Source organism: Canis lupus, chromosome 7, assembly GCF_011100685.1.
Source record: "Canis lupus familiaris isolate Mischka breed German Shepherd chromosome 7, alternate assembly UU_Cfam_GSD_1.0, whole genome shotgun sequence".
Taxonomy (NCBI): Eukaryota; Metazoa; Chordata; class Mammalia; order Carnivora; family Canidae; genus Canis; species Canis lupus.
The window spans coordinates 14,273,772-14,296,380 of record NC_049228.1 but is presented as its reverse complement, the minus strand read 5'-3'; the positions used below and the strand labels follow the sequence as shown (position 1 = coordinate 14,296,380).

General features: G+C 55.2%; 1 protein-coding gene across 1 annotated transcript in view; it reads right to left on the bottom strand.

The window, feature by feature from the left end:
* Positions 1-22,609, bottom strand: part of KIAA1614 (uncharacterized protein KIAA1614 homolog) — a 40,798-nt gene that overhangs the window by 16,495 nt on the left and 1,694 nt on the right. The window contains exons 2-5 of the mRNA XM_038541744.1: positions 21,461-22,407; positions 20,662-20,725; positions 10,624-10,767; positions 900-2,431 (exon numbers count right to left, since the gene is read on the bottom strand). Of these exons, the coding sequence (XP_038397672.1) occupies positions 900-2,431; positions 10,624-10,767; positions 20,662-20,725; positions 21,461-22,407 (2,687 nt within the window). The remainder of the gene's footprint in view (positions 1-899; positions 2,432-10,623; positions 10,768-20,661; positions 20,726-21,460; positions 22,408-22,609) is intronic.

Here is a 22,609-nt window from a genome sequence, read left to right as displayed (position 1 = left end):
AACCTATCAGCTCTCTGCTGTCCTCCGCTGTGTTTCCAAGCCATCCCGACCCCAGGCCTGTCACAGTGCTGGACACGCCAGGGTAGGCTACGGGGGCAGACCTGTTGTCTCTGCCTCAGAGTGAATGGCCGAGTTACTCACCTCAGATCACAGCATTAAGGATCAGAGCTTAGGGCCGCTGATGCCCAGGCTGTGCCCACAATACAAGGATCTCTTTCTGGGGCAGAGTTGACTCCCTCTACACCCTTTTGCAGCCCTTCCTGCTGAAGCCAACAAGCCTGCCCAGGAGGGCTGAGGGCCTCGGAGGGCTCTGCCCCCTGGTCCCTGGGTCCTCCAGACAGCACGTCTACTGCCCATAGAAGGTGTCAAGGGCAGGACTCTTGCTGAATAAATTCACTTATGCATCCCCACCCCCACCTCCAGTGCCTGGTATGGGGCCTGGCACTTAACAGGTGCTCAGTGTTGAACGAAAGAAAGAGGGAATGAATGAAACGAAGATGTTGAAGGAAAGGGCCTCAATCCTGTGATGATCAGGCATTTACTGCTTTAAGCAAATAGTGAATCTGGAGCTGTTGTATCATTCCTGCTCTGTTGGTAGTAAACTTCCCTTAAAGCCCAGGCCTCCAGCAGCCGCAGACCCTGACACCTCAGGGTCCCCCGCAGTCGGAGGGCCTCACGGCCTCTCTGCCTTCTCCTCCCCAGCAGGAGTTGGCTAATCTGCGACCAGGCTGATGTGGAGTCGTCTTCCGCCAAGCCCACAGACCCCGCAGCTTCCAGAACACCTGCCACTGCTCTGAAGGGCTCCAAGAGGCTGTCGGGAGTGCGCATATAGCTATGTCACGGATTCAGATAAAAAGCAAGGGCGGGCTCAGAGCGCCTGGCCCGGGGTCTCTGCTTACCGGTGGTGCTGCGGCTCTCCTGGCTACAGGGGCCCTCCTCCGCCTTGCCCTCGGGGACAGCTCCTCCCCAGGACTCTTGCGGCCCTGGGGGCACGCTGTTGTTGCAGTTGTTGGTGGACAGGGCCAGCAGGGGCTGCCTGACTGCGGGGCCGTGGGGCTGGGTCTGTGCAGGGGAGCGCTCACAGGTCCTGGGAATCACACTTCTTGAAAGAGGCAGAGGGGTGTCCGCAGGCTCTCCGGGTTCACTCAGCCTGCGGGGCCCAGCCAGGGCTGCCTTCCTGTGAGACACCGGGGAGGTGACTTTCCTTGAAGATGGAGGGGTTGGCACCCAGGCTTCGGGGGAGAAGGAAGAGGTTGGCTGCTGGGCCTGGCGCAGGGCAGGGGCCTCTGCGTGGCTCTGTTGCAGGGAGGAAGCAGAGATGGTCTCCAGAGACTCTGGGCTTTCTGCAGCTGGGGTTTGTCTGCCCGGTGACCCCGGTCCCCGCTTCATGGAAGGGGCGGGCGGATAGGCTGTCCTGCCCGGAGCCCAGGAATCCACCGGGTGGACCCAGTGGTTTCCCAGCGCTGGCCCAGGCTGCCACTGGGACCCCAGGGAAGGCCTTTTAGATTCCGGGACAGGAGGCTTAGCGAAGGCGTCTTCCCTGGGAGACAGAGTCCCCTCGGGCACCTGTCCCCTGCCTTCTCTGACCCTGACCTCGGCTGCACCCTCCGCGTGATCAACCCCGGGCAGGTGGTGCGGGGCCGCAGCGCCCCAGGGCAGCTCCGGGCCGGCCTTCCGCAACCAGCTGGGGCCTCCCCGAGGCCTGGAGCCCCGCAGGCGCGGGCTGCTGCCTCGGCCCTGGCCGCGGGCCCGGCTGGGGCGCGAGGGCCCGGCCTCCTCGCCGTCGGTCCTGCAGCCGTCCGACGTGTCGGTGCTGTCGGGCGCAGAATCGGCCTCCTCGCGGCGCGGCGCGGCTCCGGCTCCGGCTCCGGCTCCGGCGTGCGCTTCCCGGATCCCTGCCGGGTGGCACCCGGGCTCGGCCGGGCGGAGCCTCGAGGGGGCGCTGGAGCCCCGAGAGCTCAGGGGCTGCGCGGGCACCGCCTGCGCCGCCTGCGCCGCCTCCCGGAGCGCCCTGGGGTCGGGGCTCGCCTGCGCGGGGGCGTCCGTGCGGCTGCCGCAGGCCCGGCACGTCCTGGGCGGCGGCGCGGGGACGGCCCCGCGCTCCAGGCGGCCCAGCAGCCGGCCGAGCGCCCCTGCGCCGTCGGAGCGCGCCAGGCCCCCGCGCCCGTAGCGGCCCAGGTCGGGCTCGGAGCGCGGCGGGCCCCGGGAGGCCGCCGGCCGCTGCCGCTGCTGCAGCCGCTCCAGGTAGCGGGACTCGGCGTCGCGGGCCGACTCGTCCTCGAAGCGCACGCGGGACGGGGAGGCGCCGCGCCTGGGCCACCGCCCGCTGCTGGACTCCCCGCTGGAGGAGTCACTCGTGTGCCCGTTCTGGGGGCTGCCTCTGCAGGCCTGGGGCGTCCGCGGGTCCGGGGCGGGGCTGCTCCGGTCGTCTCTGACGGGAGGACGGGAGGAGACAGGTCAGAGAGGGAAGAGGCGGCCCGGCCCGGGGGCACCGCTGCCCTCGGCGCTCCAGCGTCACCCACACCCGGGGCCTGGGGAGGCAGGGAGCAAACCGGGGCACTTCCAAGCCCATCTTGATCCCGAGACTGGGCACCAAACCAAATCAATAGGATCTTCTTTACTTTTGGCTTTCCTCCTGTTGCCTGGCTCAGCCTGAGTCAAGATGAAACATTATGTTGAACACAGGATGTACGGAAGGATGACAGCGAAGTCCTCATAGTGGGGGGGGGGGGGGTGTGCGCGCACGTAGGCACACGTGCACTAGGGCACACATTTAAGAGGAAGTGAGCCTGGCATTCTTGGGCATCTGGTAAGGGATGACTTGTCCCAATGCTGGATTTGCTATAAAAGTTTAATGGGAAGAGTGAATTATGTCTCTACAGAGACTGTGTGGGGCCTCAAGTCAGGATTTCTAAGCTTTCTTGCTCCCGAAACTGCCCACTCAGGGTTCCTAATCATCTTGCTCAGACACAATTTCGACAGACCGACACCAGTGCTTCTCCTTGGACTCCCCATCTTGTCTGTTCCAGCACCCACCTTCTCCCGCCCTCCTCAGCCGCTCACACACACTCTGAAATGCTGTGAGGACAAGCACTGTGCTAAGAAGAGTCATCACATTGTGTCACCAACCTTTGCTCTGGGAGACACTGTGTGGTGGTCAAGTGCTGCTCAGCTCAAGAAAACACCCACACAAATCTCACACCAGGGCCCCCTGGAGCCAGGTGGCCTGAATTTCCAGGCATTTCCTAATCAAAGGCTACCTAAGTAAGGTCTGTTCGTCCCTTCCTTTTCCCTGCAGTGGCTTCCCCATCAATCTCCTGCTCCATGTTTGGGATTCACACTGGACCGCAGCCTCTTATCCTGCCTCCTGTCTGTCTGTTGGTCCTCTTGGAGCACAGCTCTGTCACACCATCCCCCAAGGGGGGGCACAGGATCCGCGTCACAGTCTTTGTGCTGAAAATACAGGCGCTTGGCCTTCCTCACTGTTTTCGTCCCCAGCTCCCCCCACCCCTTTACAGGGCCACGAGGCTGCCTACCTCATCAACCTCATGCAGCCCTCTTGCATCATTTCCTGGAGCCTTTTTTCTTAACTTGCCTGCATTTGAATCCTATCTGTGAAATGTTACCTGGTGTATAGACATACCATGTTAATCTTATGTGCCAACTTGAGGGATGTCTGGGTGGCTCAGTCAGTTAAGCGTCTGCCTTCGGCTCAGATCATGATTCCAGGACCCTGGCATTGAGCCCTACATTGGGCTCCATGCTCACTAGGGAGCCTGCTACTCCCTTGTGTTATCTCTCTCTCTCTCTCTCTCTCTCTCTCAAATAAATAAAATCTTAAAAAAATAAAATGTCTATGAAAAAAAGAATTTAAAAAATATGTGTCAACTTGATTGGTACCACGGTGCCCAGATACTTGGGTCAAACATTATTCCGGATGTTTTAGTGAAGACATTTTTTGGATAAGATTAGCATTTAGATGTTTGAACTTTGTATAAAGCTGACACCCTCCACGATACGGTTGACCTCATCCAATCAGTTGAGGGTCTTAAGAACACAAATACTGATCTTCCCTGAGCAAGAAGAAATTCTGCTAGTAGACTGCCTTTAGATTCGAGTTGCTACTCTTCCCTGAATCTGAAGCCTGCCAGCCTACTCTGCAGATTTTGGACTTATCATGTCTCCATGATCACATGACTCAATTCCTTAAAATAAATCTCTCTCTCTCTCTCTCTCTCTCTATATATATATATATATACACACACACACACACACACACACACACCCTGTTGGTTCTTCCTCTGAAGAAACCTGACTAATGCACCATGATAATATCTCCCTCCTCTGAACACCTGTACCACTCATTTGTCACCACAGACCCACAAGGTGCTAGTGCTGGAAGGCACTGCCATGACCACATGGTCCCTCCTCATTCCTATAAAGGAGAGGCCAGGGCAGCCCAGGTGGCTCAGCAGTTTAGCGCCACCTTCAGCCCAGGGCATGATCCTGGAGACCTGGGATGGAGTCCCACGTCGGGCTCCCTGCATGGATCCCGCTTCTCCCTCTGCCTGTGTCTTGGCCTCTCTCTTTCTCTGTGTGTCTCTCGTGAATAAATAAATAAAATCTTAAAAAAAAAAAAAAAAAAAAGGAGAGGCCACAAAAGACCAGTTTCCAGACTGAGTGGCACCTAAGCAACTGGAAAGGCAAGCTGTGGATATTTTTTCTCCCTCAGATGGAGCCACAAAAATAGAACTAGACACTGACCATGCTGGTGGTCTAGTCCTACCTAGAGACAGGAGCCTGGATTTCAGAGACCTGCCACTTCTTTCCCATTGCCCAGAAGTGTGCCCATATACACGGTTATCTATACTGGTATACTTCATGTGCTATGGTACTGTTCCTAGTCCTCAAAGTGTCTACAAAGCCTTCCCTGACCTTACCTCCCTCCTCTCCACACCCTCATCTCCCCAAGCAGAGAAGGACACCCTTCTCCAATAGTACTCTGTACATAGCACAATTTGCTCAAGCTGCCTGGACACACCAACAACTTATTATTTTTTAAATATTTTATTTATTTATTCATGACAGACACAGAGAGAGAGAGGAAGAGACAGAGGCAGAGGGAGAAGCAGGCTCCATGTGGGAAGCCTGATGGGGGTGGGACTCGATCCCAGGACCCCAGGATAACAACCTGAGCTGAAGGCAGACGCTCAACCACTGAGCCACCCAGATGCCCCAGCCAACAACTTATAATGAAATGTATGTTGGTGATTAGTGGATTTACTAATCCTTCCTCTAATTGGATGCTTTGGTGATTCTGGAAGAAGAATGGCAATGCTTTCAAAAAGGCTGCCTTAATGTGAGTTCCTCCCTCACCAAGTTTACAGTTACCCCAGCAGAAGGACAAATATGGTATATAATTAAAAAGAAGGGAGTTCAGATAACATCAGGAAGAAACCATACATGCTTAACAACTACTATTAAAGCATGCCGGCTGGTGGGGAGAATGGCCACTGAACTGGCTGCCATCTAGGCCTCTACATGGACAGAGCATTTACCGGACTGGACACACTGTCCTTCCCCACTGTACTTTCTGTATGAATAAATGGCCTTGCCTGTATGGCTCAGGTGAACATGACTGTGCCCCGGGGGATGTCACTGGCCATTCCTTTTCTTTCTTTTTTTTTTTTTTTAAAGATTTTATTTACTTATTCATGAGAGACACAGACAGAGAGAGAGGCAGAGACACAGGCAGAGGGAGAAGCAGGCTCCATGCAGGGAGCCCGACATAGGACTTGATCCCGGTTCTCCAGGATCAGGCCCTGGGCCAAAGGTGGCGCCAAACCGCCGAGCCACGGGGGCTGCTCTAGTCACTGGCCATTCCTAACCATCCCCTCCCTCGGTGCCTTGACGGTAAAGCCACTGACTAGCTTCCCAATCTTAGTGGATTGGAATGGTCTGGATTGCCGAGGGTGTGGAATATGATGCATAAAGGTTACCCTTTGGAATCAAAAGGTGCTCTGAGAGGTAAGAGTTAAATTGTTCAAGACTGATTCTCTGCAAAACTCTATAGGAATCAGCTATGTCTAAAAATTAAGGCACTCCTTCCCTCACCCATGCTGTCAGACAGACTACAAGCTCAAACGTCACACTGCAGGACTCTGATCACACAGGGGAGGGGCTGGTGGTCACCTAACTGGATGCTGAGCCTGCAGAATAAAGTTACAGTCAAGGCCCTGCCATGCCATACTAAGGAGGGGTGAACACTTCCTAAATCTTGCAGCTTCAAGTGCCACAGTGCAGGCACTGGGGGGCTCCTTGGAGGCTGAACCGAGGTGTTGGCTAAATGTTTACCCTGCCCTAGGATGCAACCCCTGGCTCCAGTATTTTCTCTCAATTAACATTGCTTCAGGAGGAATTTTTCTTTTTTTTTTTTTTTTAAGAACTACTGCTAAGCAAGTGGAACTGCCTACTTTGAGACCTGAGCAGAGCCTGTGCTTAAAAGCACTGCTTTGAGGAATACCGCAGGGTTGTCTGTCATCCTGTTTTCTGGAACTCACATTCAGATGGGGCCAATTTATCCATTAGGCACAACAGCCACAGAGTCTATGGGCCACGATACTTGGCAGGAACCCATGAAAATGTTTTAATTTCTTTTCAAGTCAGAAGAAAACAAATTTTTAAGTCTAAGAAAACATTCCAATACACACTACCCTTAAACCAGCATGATCATAAACTATACTTTTTAACTTTTTTTTTTTTTATGGAGGAAGGCAGAGAAGGCAAGAGTGCCTGGGACCCCCAAAAGTCATAATGTGGGTCTGCATTCAGAGAGGGGTATGCAGCAGGGAGATGCAGAGTTCTTGGCTAGGATCGCCCTCTGCTGAGGACGGTTTGGGGTCTCTCTGCTTGTCACCTTGCATTTCTATAGCATTTCGATGGCCAGGGAAGTCCCTGTGATCCGTGTGCGGATGACAGTTTTCTGCTGGTCCTGTGAAGCCCTGGAGACTCAAGCTCTTACCCTTGAGGACCCTACCTGCACCTGTATCTCTCCCGCTGCTCACAATCTGAGGAAGGGGCTGTGGGACACTCACTCTGGTGGGGTCGCTGTGCATGCAGGGGTTCCTGGGTCAGCTCTCCAGAGCATTCTAGCCAAGGACAGGAAGGCTCTGGTCAGAGACACAGCATCACCTCCCCTCCCCCAGAAACAAGAGGCAGCACAGCCAGCAGAAGCCCCACCCCTGCAGCACACCCCCACCCCACCGCAGGGAAAGGCCCCCTGGGAGATTCAGTACACTGGCCGACACAAGCAACCCCTGTGCGGGCCCCAGAGGGCACTGCCCTGCAAGGCTGACAGGATGCAGGCTGTACTTTGTGGGGAGGAAAAAGAAAGCCTCAGCTTTAAAGGCCGTACATTCCTAAGGTAATAAGGGAATGTGCCGTCAGCCACATCGGTGACCTTAACTTTTACATACACGAGGGTGAATTGAGTCATCCTGGAATTTATGCCAAAAGTAGAAATAACATCTTTGTTCTAAAAGGAGAAATGAAGGAGAGTTTGGTCACATAAGTTACCCTCAACTCTGCTGCAGAAACCAGAGGCCTCTGCCAACAGTGCTGGGAACGGGGCATACGGGTATGCTGAGGGTTCTGGAGACAGGTGCACAGTGAATAAGACACTTTGGCCTCAAACGAGTACCCTACCGGCCACGCTCCCCCAGCTGCCTCCTGCACCACCCCTCTTGGAGAGGATTCTGTAGGGCCCAACAGCTGGAGTTCGAAGGCCTCCATGGGAAGGCCCCTTTCTGGAAGCCCACTTCTAACAGTGCCGTCCTTACCACACAATCAGTGCAACCTGCACGAGCTCCATAGTCTTAACGTAGCCACCACCTGACACAGGACAACAGCACCCGTGGTGCTCCCCTCCCACACCCTGCCTCTTGCTGACATGCTCTGCCCTCCTGGTATTTAGGAACACCAGCTGAGGCATGCCTGTCCCCAAAATGGCAAGAGCCTGTGTTTCCAGGAGCCGCTCCATTTCTACACTGACTTGCTTCCAGAAAATGCAGTTACTGCTACCTCTTCAACTCCTGGAAAAGCCTGTCTGTTCAGGCCTGCCCCAGCCACCTCCAGCCAGACCGACGATAAAGGAGGCCTTCTGGAGACGGTCTGACCTACCTCCACCCTCCCATCCATCTTTCACCGAGCTGCTCTTGGGAAGGAGTGATGCCTCTGGGCTGAAGGCGGGGGAGGGCGCAGGGGCACTCCTGCATCTGACTCAGGCCTGGGGCCTGTGTGGCATCTCCATGTGAACTCAGCAGGGCTCTCCAGGGCGATCTGACAAGCATAACCTTTAGAAGCATCTGCAGCAAGCCATCTGGCCTTGATTTTTCAGCTACACCCTCTGAGGATTCACCAGGGCTGCCAAGTCGAAGTAATTCTTTTCTGGACACAGCAGCTGCTAAAGTGGGTCACCTTGCATTTCTATAGCATTTCGATGGCCAGGGGACAGCCTGACAAAAGGGAACGTGCTTTAAGGTTAGTGACTGGGGTTGTTATGAGCTGCTCGTGTAATCTGGGGAACAGGAGGTGTCCAAGAGGACCTTTACACAGTCACATCTGTTCTGCAAATAGTCTTCTTGACTATTCTGCGGCTACTTGACCCAGCCTAAGGATCTATAGAAAGTGGAACAGAGAGAGGGCTCTGTGAAAGTCTAAGGGCTGAGCTCCATATACATGCAGAGAAGAACAGTTTGGATGCTTCAGAGAAGCTATGCCCATTCCTAACTAGTGCCCTCCAAGCGGAGGGAGACAAGGCACGGTTGTAGAAATAAAAGGGTAGCCTGTTTGGCACTTCTTGCCAGGATTTAGGATCTCCTGAGCCCCTCTCTGAGGGGCCACGATGACACTGAACACAGGGGCAGGCCTCAGCCCTCTGTTCATGCTGGAGTCATCTCAATGGTGCCATGACTGTCCACGGCCTTCAACGAGCGGGCTCAGTGTTCCCCATCAAAGAGCATATGGTCCGGTTCCACAGAGAACCCTCGCTCCCTCTAGTACCACTCGGTGATGGAAACCAGCACACCCAGCATTCCCATCATGGTGGCAAAAGCACAGCCTTTGTCAACGGCACAGATGTCCTGCTTCGGGGCTGGCTCAACATGACATGGGCTGGCAGCTCCAAGTCAGGCCCACCCAGGGACACTGGCTCTGGTGTGTGAAGTCCAAGTGTAAGTGGTTCCTTGAGGGGCATGGCATATGGAATGGCACAATGATGGGGACGGGGTGTCACTCCAGGAGCAGCCACCTATGTGAAGTGCTGGTCTGAATGCCCTTGAACTTGTTCTCTTCATGTCCAGTGGGTTCACCCTCACCCCTGGCCCCAGCATCATGAAAGCAGGATAATGCCCCAACCTGTCTTTCTGACTCCTCTCCATCTCTACAGACCTCATATCCAACTGCCTGATAAGCATTTCTAGTGCATATTCCATGGGCAACACCCTCCAAAGCCTGACCTGGACCTCGACTTCACCCCTTAGCTAATGCCCCCCCAAAACCGCCAGATACCCCGTCAGATCCTGGGTTTTCATCCTGGATGCCTCCCCTTCTCACACTTCCACATCCAGTTAACTAAAGGATTACTAGAAAGAGAGAATGCTCACATGGTGCTCAGTATGCGCCAGCAGAGTTCTAAACACCGGACGTGTATTACTTCACAAAACCCTCTCACCAGCCCTGTAAGACTGGTACTACGATAATTCCCATTCTGCAGATGATGAAACTGAGGCACAGAGACTTCCCGAAGGCATACAGCCGGTAAGTGGCAGAGCCTGAATTCAAACCCAGTGGTCTGGTTCCAGGGTCTCTGCTGCCTCAGTAAACCTGCCTGCTTCTGACTCTCGGCAATCTCTTGTCTCCACCTCCTCCTCCCTGTCACACCTCACCAGGATTACAGGGCCGCCCCCAGATCAAATACATCCCTGCAGCCAAAACAGCTTTACTGAGGGGCAAATGTGATCATGCTCTCCACCAGCTAAAAATCCTTCAGTGGCTCCTAGCTATTACTGGAGACGTCGAACTGTTCCGCAGGCCTGGAAGCCTCCATGACGGGCCTCCACTGAGCTCCCTGGCCTTCAAGCCACTCTTCTCTCCCCCATGAACTCGGTGTTTCTGCTCAGGGTTTCTGCTCTGGGCTGCTCACCACCCCGGCCTCCATCCTCTGCCCTACGAAGATAGGTATCTCCTTCAAGCCCCCCCTCAGAGGCCCTCTGGAGCCTCTGCTGCCCTTTCCGAATGGTGGTAGGGGTTTCCTGCCCTGCATGCACATCTCTCCTCTCCTACCCCACAGTCCACAGAATTGTCCTGATCTGTTTGCCTGTCTTCCTCCCTGGAGATTGTGACATCTGTCCCCCAGGGAGCTCGGATCATGTGTCATTCACCTGTGACTACTCGATGTCTGACACTTGACAGTTAAGGTGTGTTGACCGACTAAATGAATTAATTCAAGGGCCTCACATGGGAGCCATAGCCAGAGGGAGGAGCGAGCGGCGACATTTGGGCTCCTTCCTACCTCTCCTCCCTGCCACGGCCCTCCTCGGCCAGTCTGGCCAGGGCCCCACTCACCGGCTGCCCCGGGCGACAGTGGGCACGATATCATGGCTGGCACGGAGGGGCCGGGTCCTGGCCTTCATGCGGGCACGCTGCAGCAGATGCTTGGCTTCCTCATGCCTGTGGCTCAGCACAGACTCCGGCTTGGGACCAAAGGTCCTGCAGGGTTGCACACAGGCCAGAGCGGGCGGGGGAGGGATTAGAAGAAAATAACACGGATTAGAAGGGCTTTCACAGCACTGAGCCCCGCTATGCCGGGAAAAGCCTGCATGTGCAGCCTTCCTCGTCCAGCTCCCACACAGAGGCAGCAGCCTGAGGGCCACGGCCTAGGGCAATGGCCCTGAGGGTCTCTGGACAGGGCCGGGGAGCTAGCCCACCTTGGACATCTGCTCTGGGTCTGGAGGCAGAGAGCCCAGGAGGATCTAAGAAGGGTAGGGGAATCTCCAGATTATTCTATTGTCCCTTCCCTGGGCAGGCAGCGGGAGTTATCTGGGAGAACGGGGGAAGGGCCTGGCGTGGTTGGACTGGGCCTGTGCCCAGCCAGATGGTCTTTACACACATCACCTCCCTCTCTCCTTCTGCCTCTCTTTGCACCCACACGCACCCACGCAAGCCCCCACCGCAGACATGAGGAGTCAGGCCGCAGCCCGTTGCATTCTGCTCCTTTGGGGGAATGACATTTCTATAAATCCTGGTGCTTGCTTGCCTCAGTCCCAATCCAAACCCGTCAGGCATCGGCTCAGGGCGGAGAGAAATGAAGCTGGACCCACACCAAGCCAGCAAATGGCTCGATTTTCGTAATAATAAGGGTCCTCTACCAGCCCAGCACCCCCGCCCCCAGATGTGCGGCCTCCCCGGCCCATCCAGAGCTGCAGCCCTTTCTCAGAGCTGTCCCGCAGGCTGTGCCAGCCAGCAGCACCAGGGTAGAGCAGTAACCGCAGCCCACAGCCTCCCACTGCCAACCTTCTCTCTCCACAGAGCTCTCTCTCCCCAGCCAGGCGGGCACAGGGCAGGTGTGCTCTCCGCTTGACAGATGAGGGTGTTCCGCCGCAGACAGGAACATTTGGCACGTTGCTCAAGGTCGAACATCCATGGAGAGCAAAGCAGATGATCGTCAGCCCCACCGCCTCTGGTATCCTTCCCACACCCTGGGTCTCCTCCTTCCTCCCATCCCTGGATCCCAGGGCAGGCTGAGAATGTTTGTGGCTGGAGTTAGACACACTTTGATGTGACTTCAGCGTCCCCCGTGGCTCACTGTCCCTCACTGTCATATATGCGGGGCTGTCCTCACCAGGGAGGCTCCACAAAAAAGAGAACTCAGGCAGGTAGAGGCTCACCCAGGCCTAGATCCCAGACTGCAGCCCCCCAAATCCCTCATCTTACCCACTGCACAGGTGACCCGGAGAAAGGGGCCTGAGGGGGAAGGAAGCAAGCAGTTTCCTAGGATGACAGGTGACAGATGTGAGTGGGAAATGGCATAACTCGGGAGCCTCCTTGGGACATCCTTGGACAAGCTCTGAGCAGCCGATGGTTCTTTCTTTTTTCTTTTCTATTCTTTCTTGCTTGCTTTCGTCTTTCTTTCTTTGTTGCTCATTATTTGCACCTAACCTTGCTTTGGGGCCCAAGGGAAAAAAAAAAAAAACAAACCCAAACTGCTACAATAAAGGCACCATCTGTGCATCTGAACCCCGGCAGGGCCCAGGCAGAGTTTTGGAAATCAGGAGGGTTTGCTGGAGTGACGTGAAAGTGAATCTCCAGGCCTGCGGCCCCGTGAAGCCTCCTTTGGCAGGAGAGGCCTCGCTTTGCACAGCTTCCCAAGCAGGCAGCTCCTCCAACGCACTGCTGAGAGCAGCTGCGCTCCCTGGGGCGCCTGCTCCGACAGCAGAGATAATGAGGTTACCAGCCCGAGAGACGCCCCTGCAGCCGCCGGCCTCTGGCTGCGGGCCCGCGCGCTCGGAGCCTTCCGGTGACAGCTGTGGTTCCCCGGCTGTCGGAGGGCATTTGTCACAAGACCTGGTGGGCAGGCAGGAGGGCCCCCAGGCAGCTGGCCAGATGCTGCCAGGACTGGCCTTGCCCTCAGGTTTTTAACTGTTTCTCCAGCTTTGCTGTTTCTTTTCTACTCCCTCTACTTGGAGCTGTTAATTCTTTATTTTTCTTCCTTCCTTCCTTCCTTCCTCTTTCTTTCTTCTTTCTTTCTTTCTTTCTTTCTTTCTTTCTTTCTTTCTTTCTTTCTTTCTTTCTTTCTTTCTTCTTTCTTTCTTTCATCCTTTTTTTCCTTCTTCTTTTTTTTTTTTTTTTTTTTGTCATCAGCTGCCCTGCTTTGGTTCCTGGCAGACAAAGCTGCTTTCTCCAATGATTAGAAAAGTAAGGCTTTTTAGGCTCCTGAAGGCATCCATGTAGTAACATGTTGAGTAGGGAGGGGAGTGGCAGCCACTTTCACAGATGGCAGTCAAGGTGAGCAGGGCAGGAACTCCTGGCCACGACCAGCCCGACCAGCCAGCCGGGTGGAGAGGAACAGGGGTGGGGGGTGGGGGCTGCAAGCAGCTGCAGTGCAGGGGATGCTGAGCCTCTCCCAGCCTAACTGCCCGCCCCCGATCCATCGCTGCACCATGCTGGTCTGCCCGAGGGGTGCCAGCCCTGCCAGGCAGACAGGTTCAGACTCTACCATCTGAGGGAGGCTTTCCAGTCTAATCTGGCCCTGGCCTCTGCCAAGGGCACACACAGCCCTCGAGCCAACCCCTCCCCATCATGGACCATACCCCACAATCTCAGCTCCCACATTTGTAGAAGTTTCTTGGAAGGGCGGGGGCAGTCAGTGCATGGCTGGGCTTAGGCAATTCCATCTCAGAAGAGACAGCTTTGCTACCCTCTTGAAAGCTGGCATGTCTGGGACTCATTAGCTCAGCAGGCAGGGCATGGGGATAAAAGGCCTGAGTGCTCATCCTCCCTGGGCCTTAGTCTCCCCGTTGGTAAACAGTGGGAGCTGGGGTGGGGGTGGGGGACTCGCACCGTGACCTCATGAGTTCAGGTCTTGGCCAGGTGGTCTGGTGTACCACAGGGTTGGGTGAGGGGATTTTGACGTCCTCTCCCTGGGGAGTTCACACCACAGATATTTGGCCACCAAGAAGCAGCAATACCTACAAGGAACTAATTGCTGGGGACAGTGGGAGTGTCACATGGGGATTGTGGCCCTTCCCTCTGTCCCTCCAAGCACCAATGTCCCAAGCTGATTTCAAGGACAAAGGTAGCATGAGCCCCCATCTGGCCTGTCCATCCAAGCCAGTTTCCTGGTGAGGAAACAGGCTTAGCTCCCACCTCAGCTCCCCTCATGGCCAGACAGGTGGAGATCTCAAGTCAGGACAGCCACCACTCCTCTTCTAGCCAAGGGTGGAGATCAATAGGACAGAATGGCTTCTTTCTGCAGCCATCATAATCCTGGATTAAAATAATAAGCTCCAGCAAGTCTGGGTCTAACCCTTTCATCCCAGGAACCTCAATCAGGGAAATCATTTGGAATATAAAGAGATCTGATAGTTCCCAGATTCCAGGATGCAGTGGGGGAGAGGGGGAACATATAGCATACAGAACATATACATCTGGGCATCTTTTATGCCCAGAATTTGTTCCATCTTTATATACAATGAAGCTTCTAGATGACCGAGGACTGAGCTCTCCCACTGTTACACTGTGTGTAGTTTCCCAAGTGAGGAAAAGAGAAATGATGGGCCTGACATGGATCCCTGACTGCATACAGCACGAGGGTGGGATGCTATCCAGAGTGCACTATCACAGCCGTCTTCCTCCTGGGGCTGCAGGACACTGACAGGCTGGAGCCAGGGTGCTGGTGACAAGAGTAGTTCTGGGGCAGCCTAACTGGGTCCTAATGCTGGGCTGCCCCTTACAAGCAGGTCACCCTGGCAGGTTACTTTGGGAATAAGCCTCAGTTTCCTCATTTGCTAACTAAGGGCTCAGTCGATAAATGAGTTCAGCTCCTCAAAAGAGCTTATCACAGAGCCGGGCACTGGGGAAGATTCGATCAGTGCTAGCATCACTAGTACTCTCGCTCTTATTGTCAGTGCTGTTATTTTAAGTTACTCTCCCTCTCATGAACAAAGGATGGAATCCCTAACCGTGAACTGAAATTCCTGCCGAAGAGATCACCTTGTCGTCTGCAAGGGGAAGGTATGTTTGGAAGGGAAATCATCTTAAAGCTCAAGAACAGTTGGTGGTTTTGCCCTAGACAGCTCATGACAGAGCTTCACAGAAAGGGCAGTGTCCATAGAATGGGAGCCAGAGGGGACTGGTTGCAGAGGAAAGCTGTTGCCCGGAGAAGGAACACATACTTCCTAACAGAGAAGGAAGAGGGCATCCTTAAGAATGGCTGCTGTCGGATACACCTATCGCACTTAACACTTTGAAGAGGATCTGCTTGGAGGCAAGCAGAGCTTCCTGAAGACGCCAACTTCTTACTTAGGGGGAGCAGAGTGGTTGGCTCTGTTCTTGCCTTCTTGAAGGCTAACAAATGCCCTACGGGGCTGCCCCTCTGGTGAGGAGGGGAGGCAGGTGCTCAAGACATCCCCAAATAGGAGGGAGAGTGGCCAACTCAACTCTAGAGGCCAGGAAGGAGGGCTTCCTCTTCTTGAACTTCAGCCTAAACCCCCACAGATGGTCTATGGGAAACGAGCTTTCTACAGCCTCTGTATGTGAGTGTGGTCATGACAGCTCCAAGTGGCACTAGGTGTGCATCAGGGCTTCAAGCGTTAGCATCCTTCCTTCTCCACCCAAGACTTAGGATACTAGATAATCGAGAGCACGGTATTTGAACACTAGTGAGTGGCTTAATTTTTTTTTTTTTAACTCCTGGTAGGCTTGGGAGTGCCAAGGGGGCTTTCTTCCAGTTTCCCTCTATGTCTGTATATCTGAGTTGAGGGGCAGGATGGCGGTGGCTGGGGATATGCAGGACAGGCTGCGGCTCTGCTATCCTTCACTACTCCCTTGTCCTCAGGAGGTCCTCAGTTACCCCTGCAGCCCTGAGAATTCTGGGGATGCACAGGAGTAGCTCTTCTCCCATGCTCACCCCCATGACTCATCATGCTCCCGGATCCTAGGGACCGAGAAGATCCAGAACCTGACCACTAAGCCAGAGTGACCTCCAAATCCTCTCACCAGCTCTGTAGCTGGCCACAGGGCCCAGGGTCCGCACTGTCCAAAGATGTGGTCATCCTACAGAGGCAGTGGGTACAGTAGGAGGAAGACAGTGAATGTCTCTCTGTATCCTACTGCCCAAGCCAAGTCTCAATTCCAAAGGTCTCCATAAATGGAGAGCCAGCCTTCCCACCCTATATCCTGATAGTATCCATGCATTCCGCTTCAGCCTTGTGGAAAGCATCCCTGCAGGTCCCACCCATCTGGAGTGTCCTCTCCTGTTTCCATCCAGATCCTATCAGGCCCACCTACACTCCTGCGTGTGTGCCTCTGCCAAAGATTTTCTGAGCGCCTGTTCTGTGCAGCTGCCTGGCAGGCAACCGGGCCCTGGAGATAAGATCGGCAGTTTTCGCCCCCAAGGAGCTCCAGGAGGAGACCCACCAGCAGGATCTATGGCCAGAGCTGGTGCAGGCAAAGATGGCAGTGAGCGCAAAAATGGACAATTCCCTCTGAAATCCTACACAGTGGTCGGGTCACAGGGTGCTCTCCAAAAATGCTAGTGAATATGTTAAGTTTTAAAAAGCCAGAGATTTTCTCCCAGCCGTGGGCCTGACCACTTGAACCACAGGCCAGGCCTCTGAAATTCTTGGGGGCTCCCTGCCTGCCTCCCTTTAAACTGAAGTCTATAAACTGCTTTGGGGCAGGGAGTTTTGACCTCTAGCAATCCCAACGGGCACCTGAAAACTGGGACCCACCAGGGTGTGAGCTGCTGCAGGCTGGCACTCGGCCTTCTCTTCTCATGAAGCGGTGTGAGTACGGGACACTGGGCTTTCCTTGAGCCTCAGCGTCTGAAATGGGCATGATTCCGCCGCAGGGATGGGGACACAGTCCACAACCTAGGGGATCCTCGGAGTTTCCCTCGTTATTAGAGCACACACAAAACACAAGCCCAGAGACTCTCCATTTTCCCCAGAGCAGAGCAATAATTAAAGCCCTGCAGACCCGCTTGAGGGTCTGGGGCACTGATCACACACGGAAGGTGTTGGGATCCCTGGGTGGCGCAGCGGTTTGGCGCGGGCCTTTGGCCCAGGGCGCGATCCTGGAGACCCAGGATCGAATCCCATGTTGGGCTCCCGGTGCATGGAGCCTGCTTCTCCCTCTGCCTGTGTCTCTGCCTCTCTGTCTCTCTCTCTCTCTCTGTGACTATCATAAATAGATAAAAATTTTAAAAAAGGAAAAAAAAAAAAAAAAAAAAAAAAGGAAGGTGCTGATTTGAGCCAGAGAGGGCCTCAAGGGGGCGCCCTGGCACCTGCAGTTGCCCAACGCCCGGTGCTTTTTGCTCCTGACTCCCTTCCGTGCAGGGCCGGGGCTGAGGATTGCGTTGATTGCTGCTGCACCTCCAGCTTCGCATATGTCTTGCACAAGCCGGGGTAGCTTGGGATCCTAGGGCAATCTGAGAGGCCAAGCTGGTCCTGGCCATTTTATGGGGATGGGATGCCCACGGGCTGCTAAGAATGGAAGAGGGCAGAGTCCCCCTGAGCAGAGCACCCGCTTCACTCTCTTCCCCACTCCTGTCTCTGACAGCCTGTGAACAGGTGGCTGACTGCACCGGTCCCTGTTCGCCCTCTCTGAAGTGCTCATCTCCCACCTCATCCTCTCCCCGAATCAGAACCGGACTTCCCAAGTCATCTCAACAGTGGCTTGAGAGAGAAACAAGATCAGGCCGTGGAGCCTGTCACCTCCCCTTCTCTGCCTATCCCCAAGAACACCCGGCAGGCACTGGGGCAGGCACCCGAGGAGTGGCCTATGGGGTGCAAAGAGGACAGCTGTGGCAGTGTGGCATAAGCAGCTCTGCCTGCAAATCCTGGTTCCCATACGTAATAGTTGTAAGACCCTGGGCAAGTCACTTTACCTCTCCCCAGAGGGGTCTCTTTGTCAGGGAAACAATCACTACAGTTAGTTATTAGGATAAAGTGAGAATGTGGGCAGAGCACTTAGCACAGGTCCCGGCACACAAGAGAGGCCGCAAGAGGTTGGTGCTGGCATGGTCTTCTGGAGGGAAGGACTGGCGATGGGCATGGTCCAGCTCTCCAGGACTCCACCTTCTCTTGCCCCTCAGTAGAGGGGACAGCCCTGGGGTCAGTGTCGGAGGTCTCCTCCGCATTTGGCCCTTAGCATTTAGGGTCTCAGGGCCCTCTTTTGTTCCTGCAGCACCTCAGGTATCCCACCCACATGGCCGACTCTCTCAGTGCCTGCCCCCCACCCGAGGCTGGCCCGCACCCCCATCACACAGTGACAACTGTCTTGGGCTCTGCGGTAACCATCATTTCATGAGCTTCTTGTCTTATCACCATGCAAAGTAGTAACAACTGTAGACAATTATAACCAAATATGTGTTAGATGAACGTGGTCAAATAGATATTTGATCGCAATACGGAAAGGCACTGTTGCTAAACCTGAGCGTGAAGCCGGACCTTTTCTGCCTCAGACCCTCAGAGGAGATCTGAGGCCTCAGGGCCAGAGCATGTCCTGACCCCCTGAAGGGCAGCCCCCATGATGCCCGGCCACAGCTTCAGAACACTCCACTGCCAGGGCCCTAGGCCCCTCTGCACGGACACTAAATCCCCAGGACAGCAGACCCATTGGCACTCCTGGATGACAGCTGAGAGAAGCATGCCTTATTTCAGAGGTCTCTTGGGAAGCTCAGCCATACAGAAAAGGCATCAATAAAGCAATCCCCCTTAGGGGACAGGCGGAACCTGCAGTGTCTTAGGGATTACTTTAATATCTGCCCAGGAGACTCAGGAGTAGAACCAAACGAGGAGGGCAGCGCTGGTGGCTCAGCGGTTTAGCGCTGCCTTCGGCCCAGGGCCTGATCCTAGAGACTCAGGATCGAGTCCCACATCGGGCTCCCTGCATGGAGCCTGCGTCTCCCTCTGCCTGTGTCTCTGCCTCTCTCTCTCTCTCTCTCTCTCTCTCTCTCTGTGTCTCTCATGAATACATAAATAAAATCTTTAAAAAAAAAAAAAAGTACCAAATGAGGAGCTCTGTCCAAGGTCGGGGTCGGGGGTCCCAAGACATGGCTGCTGTTTCTTTCATCCTTGAACTAGATACATTCCCTGGCCCTTCGGCCTGGATGTCTGTTAAGTAGGGGCCTGAGCATAGGCTGCCGAAAGAGGTCAATGGGGCACTCTGCATGACCTTCCAAACAAACCAGAGGACAAAGTTTTTCCCCATGCCAACTCTATGCCCAGATATATGCTGGGCACACTCCTAAAGCTCACTAAGACAACTTCTTTCTCCACACAGACACACACACACACACACACACACAACTTGCCCATCATACATATACACATATGTGCACACACCTGCACATCCTACACCTGCACACATATACCCTCCCTGAACCCTAAAATGTTGCAAGTGGCCTGGCAATTTAAACAATAGCCCAGAAATCCCCATCCTGAGGATTCTACACAAATGCCACCTCTGCACAAGACTAGGGGGAAAGTCCCTTCCTTCGCCATGGTTGAGGTTGTCCTCCATTAAGACAGATATTTTTTATTACTTATTATCCAGTAAGCAAGTCAGGAGTTTTGGTTTCTCCTTTCAACAGTGACCTCTGGACAAAACCCCCCAGTGGCCACATCTTCCAGGTGGGCCTCTCTCTGGACCGGGGAGGAAAGGTGTGAGCAGTGGCAGGCAGCACCAGCTGCAGGAAGTGGAGGCCCCAGTTGCCTCCTCTATGGGCTTCCTGGGAAGGAGGAGGGGACAAGCGGAGGACAGGGTGTCGCTGAGGACCACAGTCCTTTCTGCAGTCACACTCCTCCACGCCGTGGCCAGGCTACGGGGGGACCTGGCAGAGGGGAGTTAATGATGATTCCCAGTCATAAATAATGAGGGACCGAAGGAGCCAGACAGTCCCCTCTCCACCAGGCCCTAGGCTAAGACCCCTGCAAAGGCCAAGCAGACGCTGGATGACCTGAATCTGGGCAGCCTTCGATTTGTGAAAGCAGGACCCGGGGCCCCCATCCACGTTTTCTGGAGGGCAGGTCAAACAAAGTGAAATTTATTTAGGGAATGGCCTGGTGATGAAGAAGCAACAAGGCTGACCTCTACCCTCCACAGAAACCAGAAGATCCTCACCAAGTGACGTCACTGCACAGCTGGCAATACGGAGCCAGGGGCTCGGCCAAGACTGAGGCCAACCTCTGAGTGGGCTCGAGGGGTGGCAGGTCTGGCCCACGATGGCCCCACTGCCCCACAGAGCACACATCCTGCCAGGTCAGGACACCACTCACTCCGGAAAGTGGTCCCACTGCCCTGACCACCCCGCTGTGCCAGCTGCCCAGAGACATTGGTGGAGGGGCTGCAGCAAAATCTGTGGGACGTCACAGGTGAAGCTGGGAGAGATGAACCCCTTTACAGGAGCCAGCACACCACTCAGATGGGAAAGGAACTGGGCAATAAAAGCTTTGCATTTGTGGACTTGCCCTCAGGATTTTCCCAACCATTCTCTCGTGTTAGCCTCACCACACTCCAGAGGGATACTATCTGGGCCGCTTTAAAGATGCAGAGACAGAGCCCTGGGCTGGGGAAAGGACTCCCAGGGACTCCGAGCTGGTCATTGGCAGTGTTTCAGGCACCGTGCCCTGTACCCACGGGTCTTCCTCAAGCAGCATCTGGGCACCAGTGGGCACTGGTGGAGACTGACCCCTTCCCTGGGGTTTCCGATACAAGGGTCCACGGTGGCCCACCGTCCTCCGGTCTGCTGGTGTGGAGGCAGGGGGCAGGCCTGCCTACCTCTTGCTTTCTCCTCTGTCCTGGTGCTGGGCAAACGAGGGGGCCACGGCAAGGAGGGCGGGAGAGGATGGGTGCCCCCCATCCTGGGGCACCTGTTCTCACCTGTTCTGCTCTGAGTCCTGCAGGGAGATGCCGGAGTCCCAGTCCACGTCCCCTGCTGGCCGCTCTAGGACACAGAACAGAAGCGGAGATGAGGGCGGAGCCAGAAACTGGGCTCTCAGCTGCCACTTAATAAACAGAGAAGAAAGTTTCTTCCAGAAGCAGTTTACTCCCCACATAAATTCAACCCTACTCTGTGTCTCAGCCTAAGAAGTGGAGACACAGCTTGTCATGGTGGCATCTGGTGGGCACTGCCATGGGCCAAGGGGACCGTGTGGGTCCTCTCAGGTGTGGGGTGAGGAACAGGACTTTTGGAGTGGGAGGAAGGAGGTGAAAGAAGGCTTTCTTGGGCCTGAATATTTACACATCCCTGCAGTGCTGCTGCCTGAGTGCAGCCCACCGGACGGAACGCCTGACCTCTCTGTGGGTAGGTTTTCCACCAGGAGCCAGTGAGGTCCGCTGGGAGCTGGGGGCAAGTCACTGGAGGAAGGTGCAAAAAGCCACCCTGGCAAGGGCTGGAAGCCACAGGGAAGAAATAAATCATGGTAGCCTCCTCCCCAAGCACAGAGGGCAGCCTCCAATTGGTCTGGGGGTCCTGGGGCTCTTTAGCAGACAGGCTCGCTTGGGAGGTGGTAACGAATCTACGTCAAAGTAAGAAGAGGACATCTTGAGAAATGAGGTGGCAGGCAGCTGCGCTCATCTCCATCTCCCACCCCACCCTCCATACGTATCCTCCATCCCCTCGTCTCCTCCTGGACTCCCTCCTGCCTCCCGCCACCCAGATCTACAGAGTGAGCCTCACCTGGTGGTACACCTCTGTCCCAGGATGGAGTCCAGGCTGGGATTCCCACATTGGGGGGGGCCTGACCCCCAACATTTAGCATCTCCTGCAGCAGAAGGCGGTTCCTCTCCACCCGGTCAGACAGGGACAAGGGACTGCCACCAGTGCCCAGAGCCCCCAGGTCTCCAGCTCGCCAGAGGCCCCCTAGCAGGGCTGGCCTGGGAACAAAGTCCTCCTCGCAGGTCAGAGATAAGTTGTCCAGGTCTCCCCCCATGATAAGACCATCCTGAAGGGTGTATGACCTTCCTTTCCGCAGGTTGGGCATGACGGTGATTTTGTTACAAGGACCAGGGCCCCCAGGCTGGCCTGGAGTGACTCTGTGGACAGGGCTCTCTTGCAAAGAGCCAGGCCCGGGCAGCAGGCAATGCTCATTGTCAGGCAATGCCTGTACTGCTTCTGGAGGCCACGGGCTCCTCCCATTCCAGCACTCAGGCCCAGGAGAAGGCGGCCTGGGGGGTCTGGGCCCCCTGTTCCTGGCAGGTTCCTCCTTGTTGACTTCGCCGTCCAGCTGCCCACAGGTCAGACTCTGAGCAGGGAGGACCACCTCGGCCTCTGGCAGGGAAGACCCCTCCGACAGAGGCCCGGCTCCACCCACCTTGACTCGCCTACATTTGGGTTTCTTGGGTGGCTGCTCGTGAGAAGCGAGGCAGGGGCTCAGCCCCGGTTTGCCTGCCATCATTTGTTCCTTCAAGGCCCTCACTTTGGACTCCAGCACAGAGGGACCTTGGAGCTGTAGCCCCCATGCCCTGGGATGCTGGGGTGTCAATAGGCCGGGTGTTCTGTTTTCCAGAGAGCAGGACCAGGGTCTTGGGAGGTGTCCATTATCCAGCTGTGGCTCAGGACCACCTCTCTCCACAGCTGAGGTCATCTCCATGGAGCTAGCTGTTGCGCTCCCTATTTGGGTCCCTCTGGAGGAGAAAACAGAAAGAGCTCCTGAGACCCAGCATGGCTAGTAGCTCCAGCAACCTCCTGGGTCCCCAAAGTGCCTTGGCATGGAGCCCTGTCCACATGAGAACAACCTGGGAACAGAGCTTTAAAAAGTATAAAACAGGGGCACCCGGGTGGCTGAATCAGTTCAGCATCAGCTCAGGTCAGGATCTCAGGGTCCAG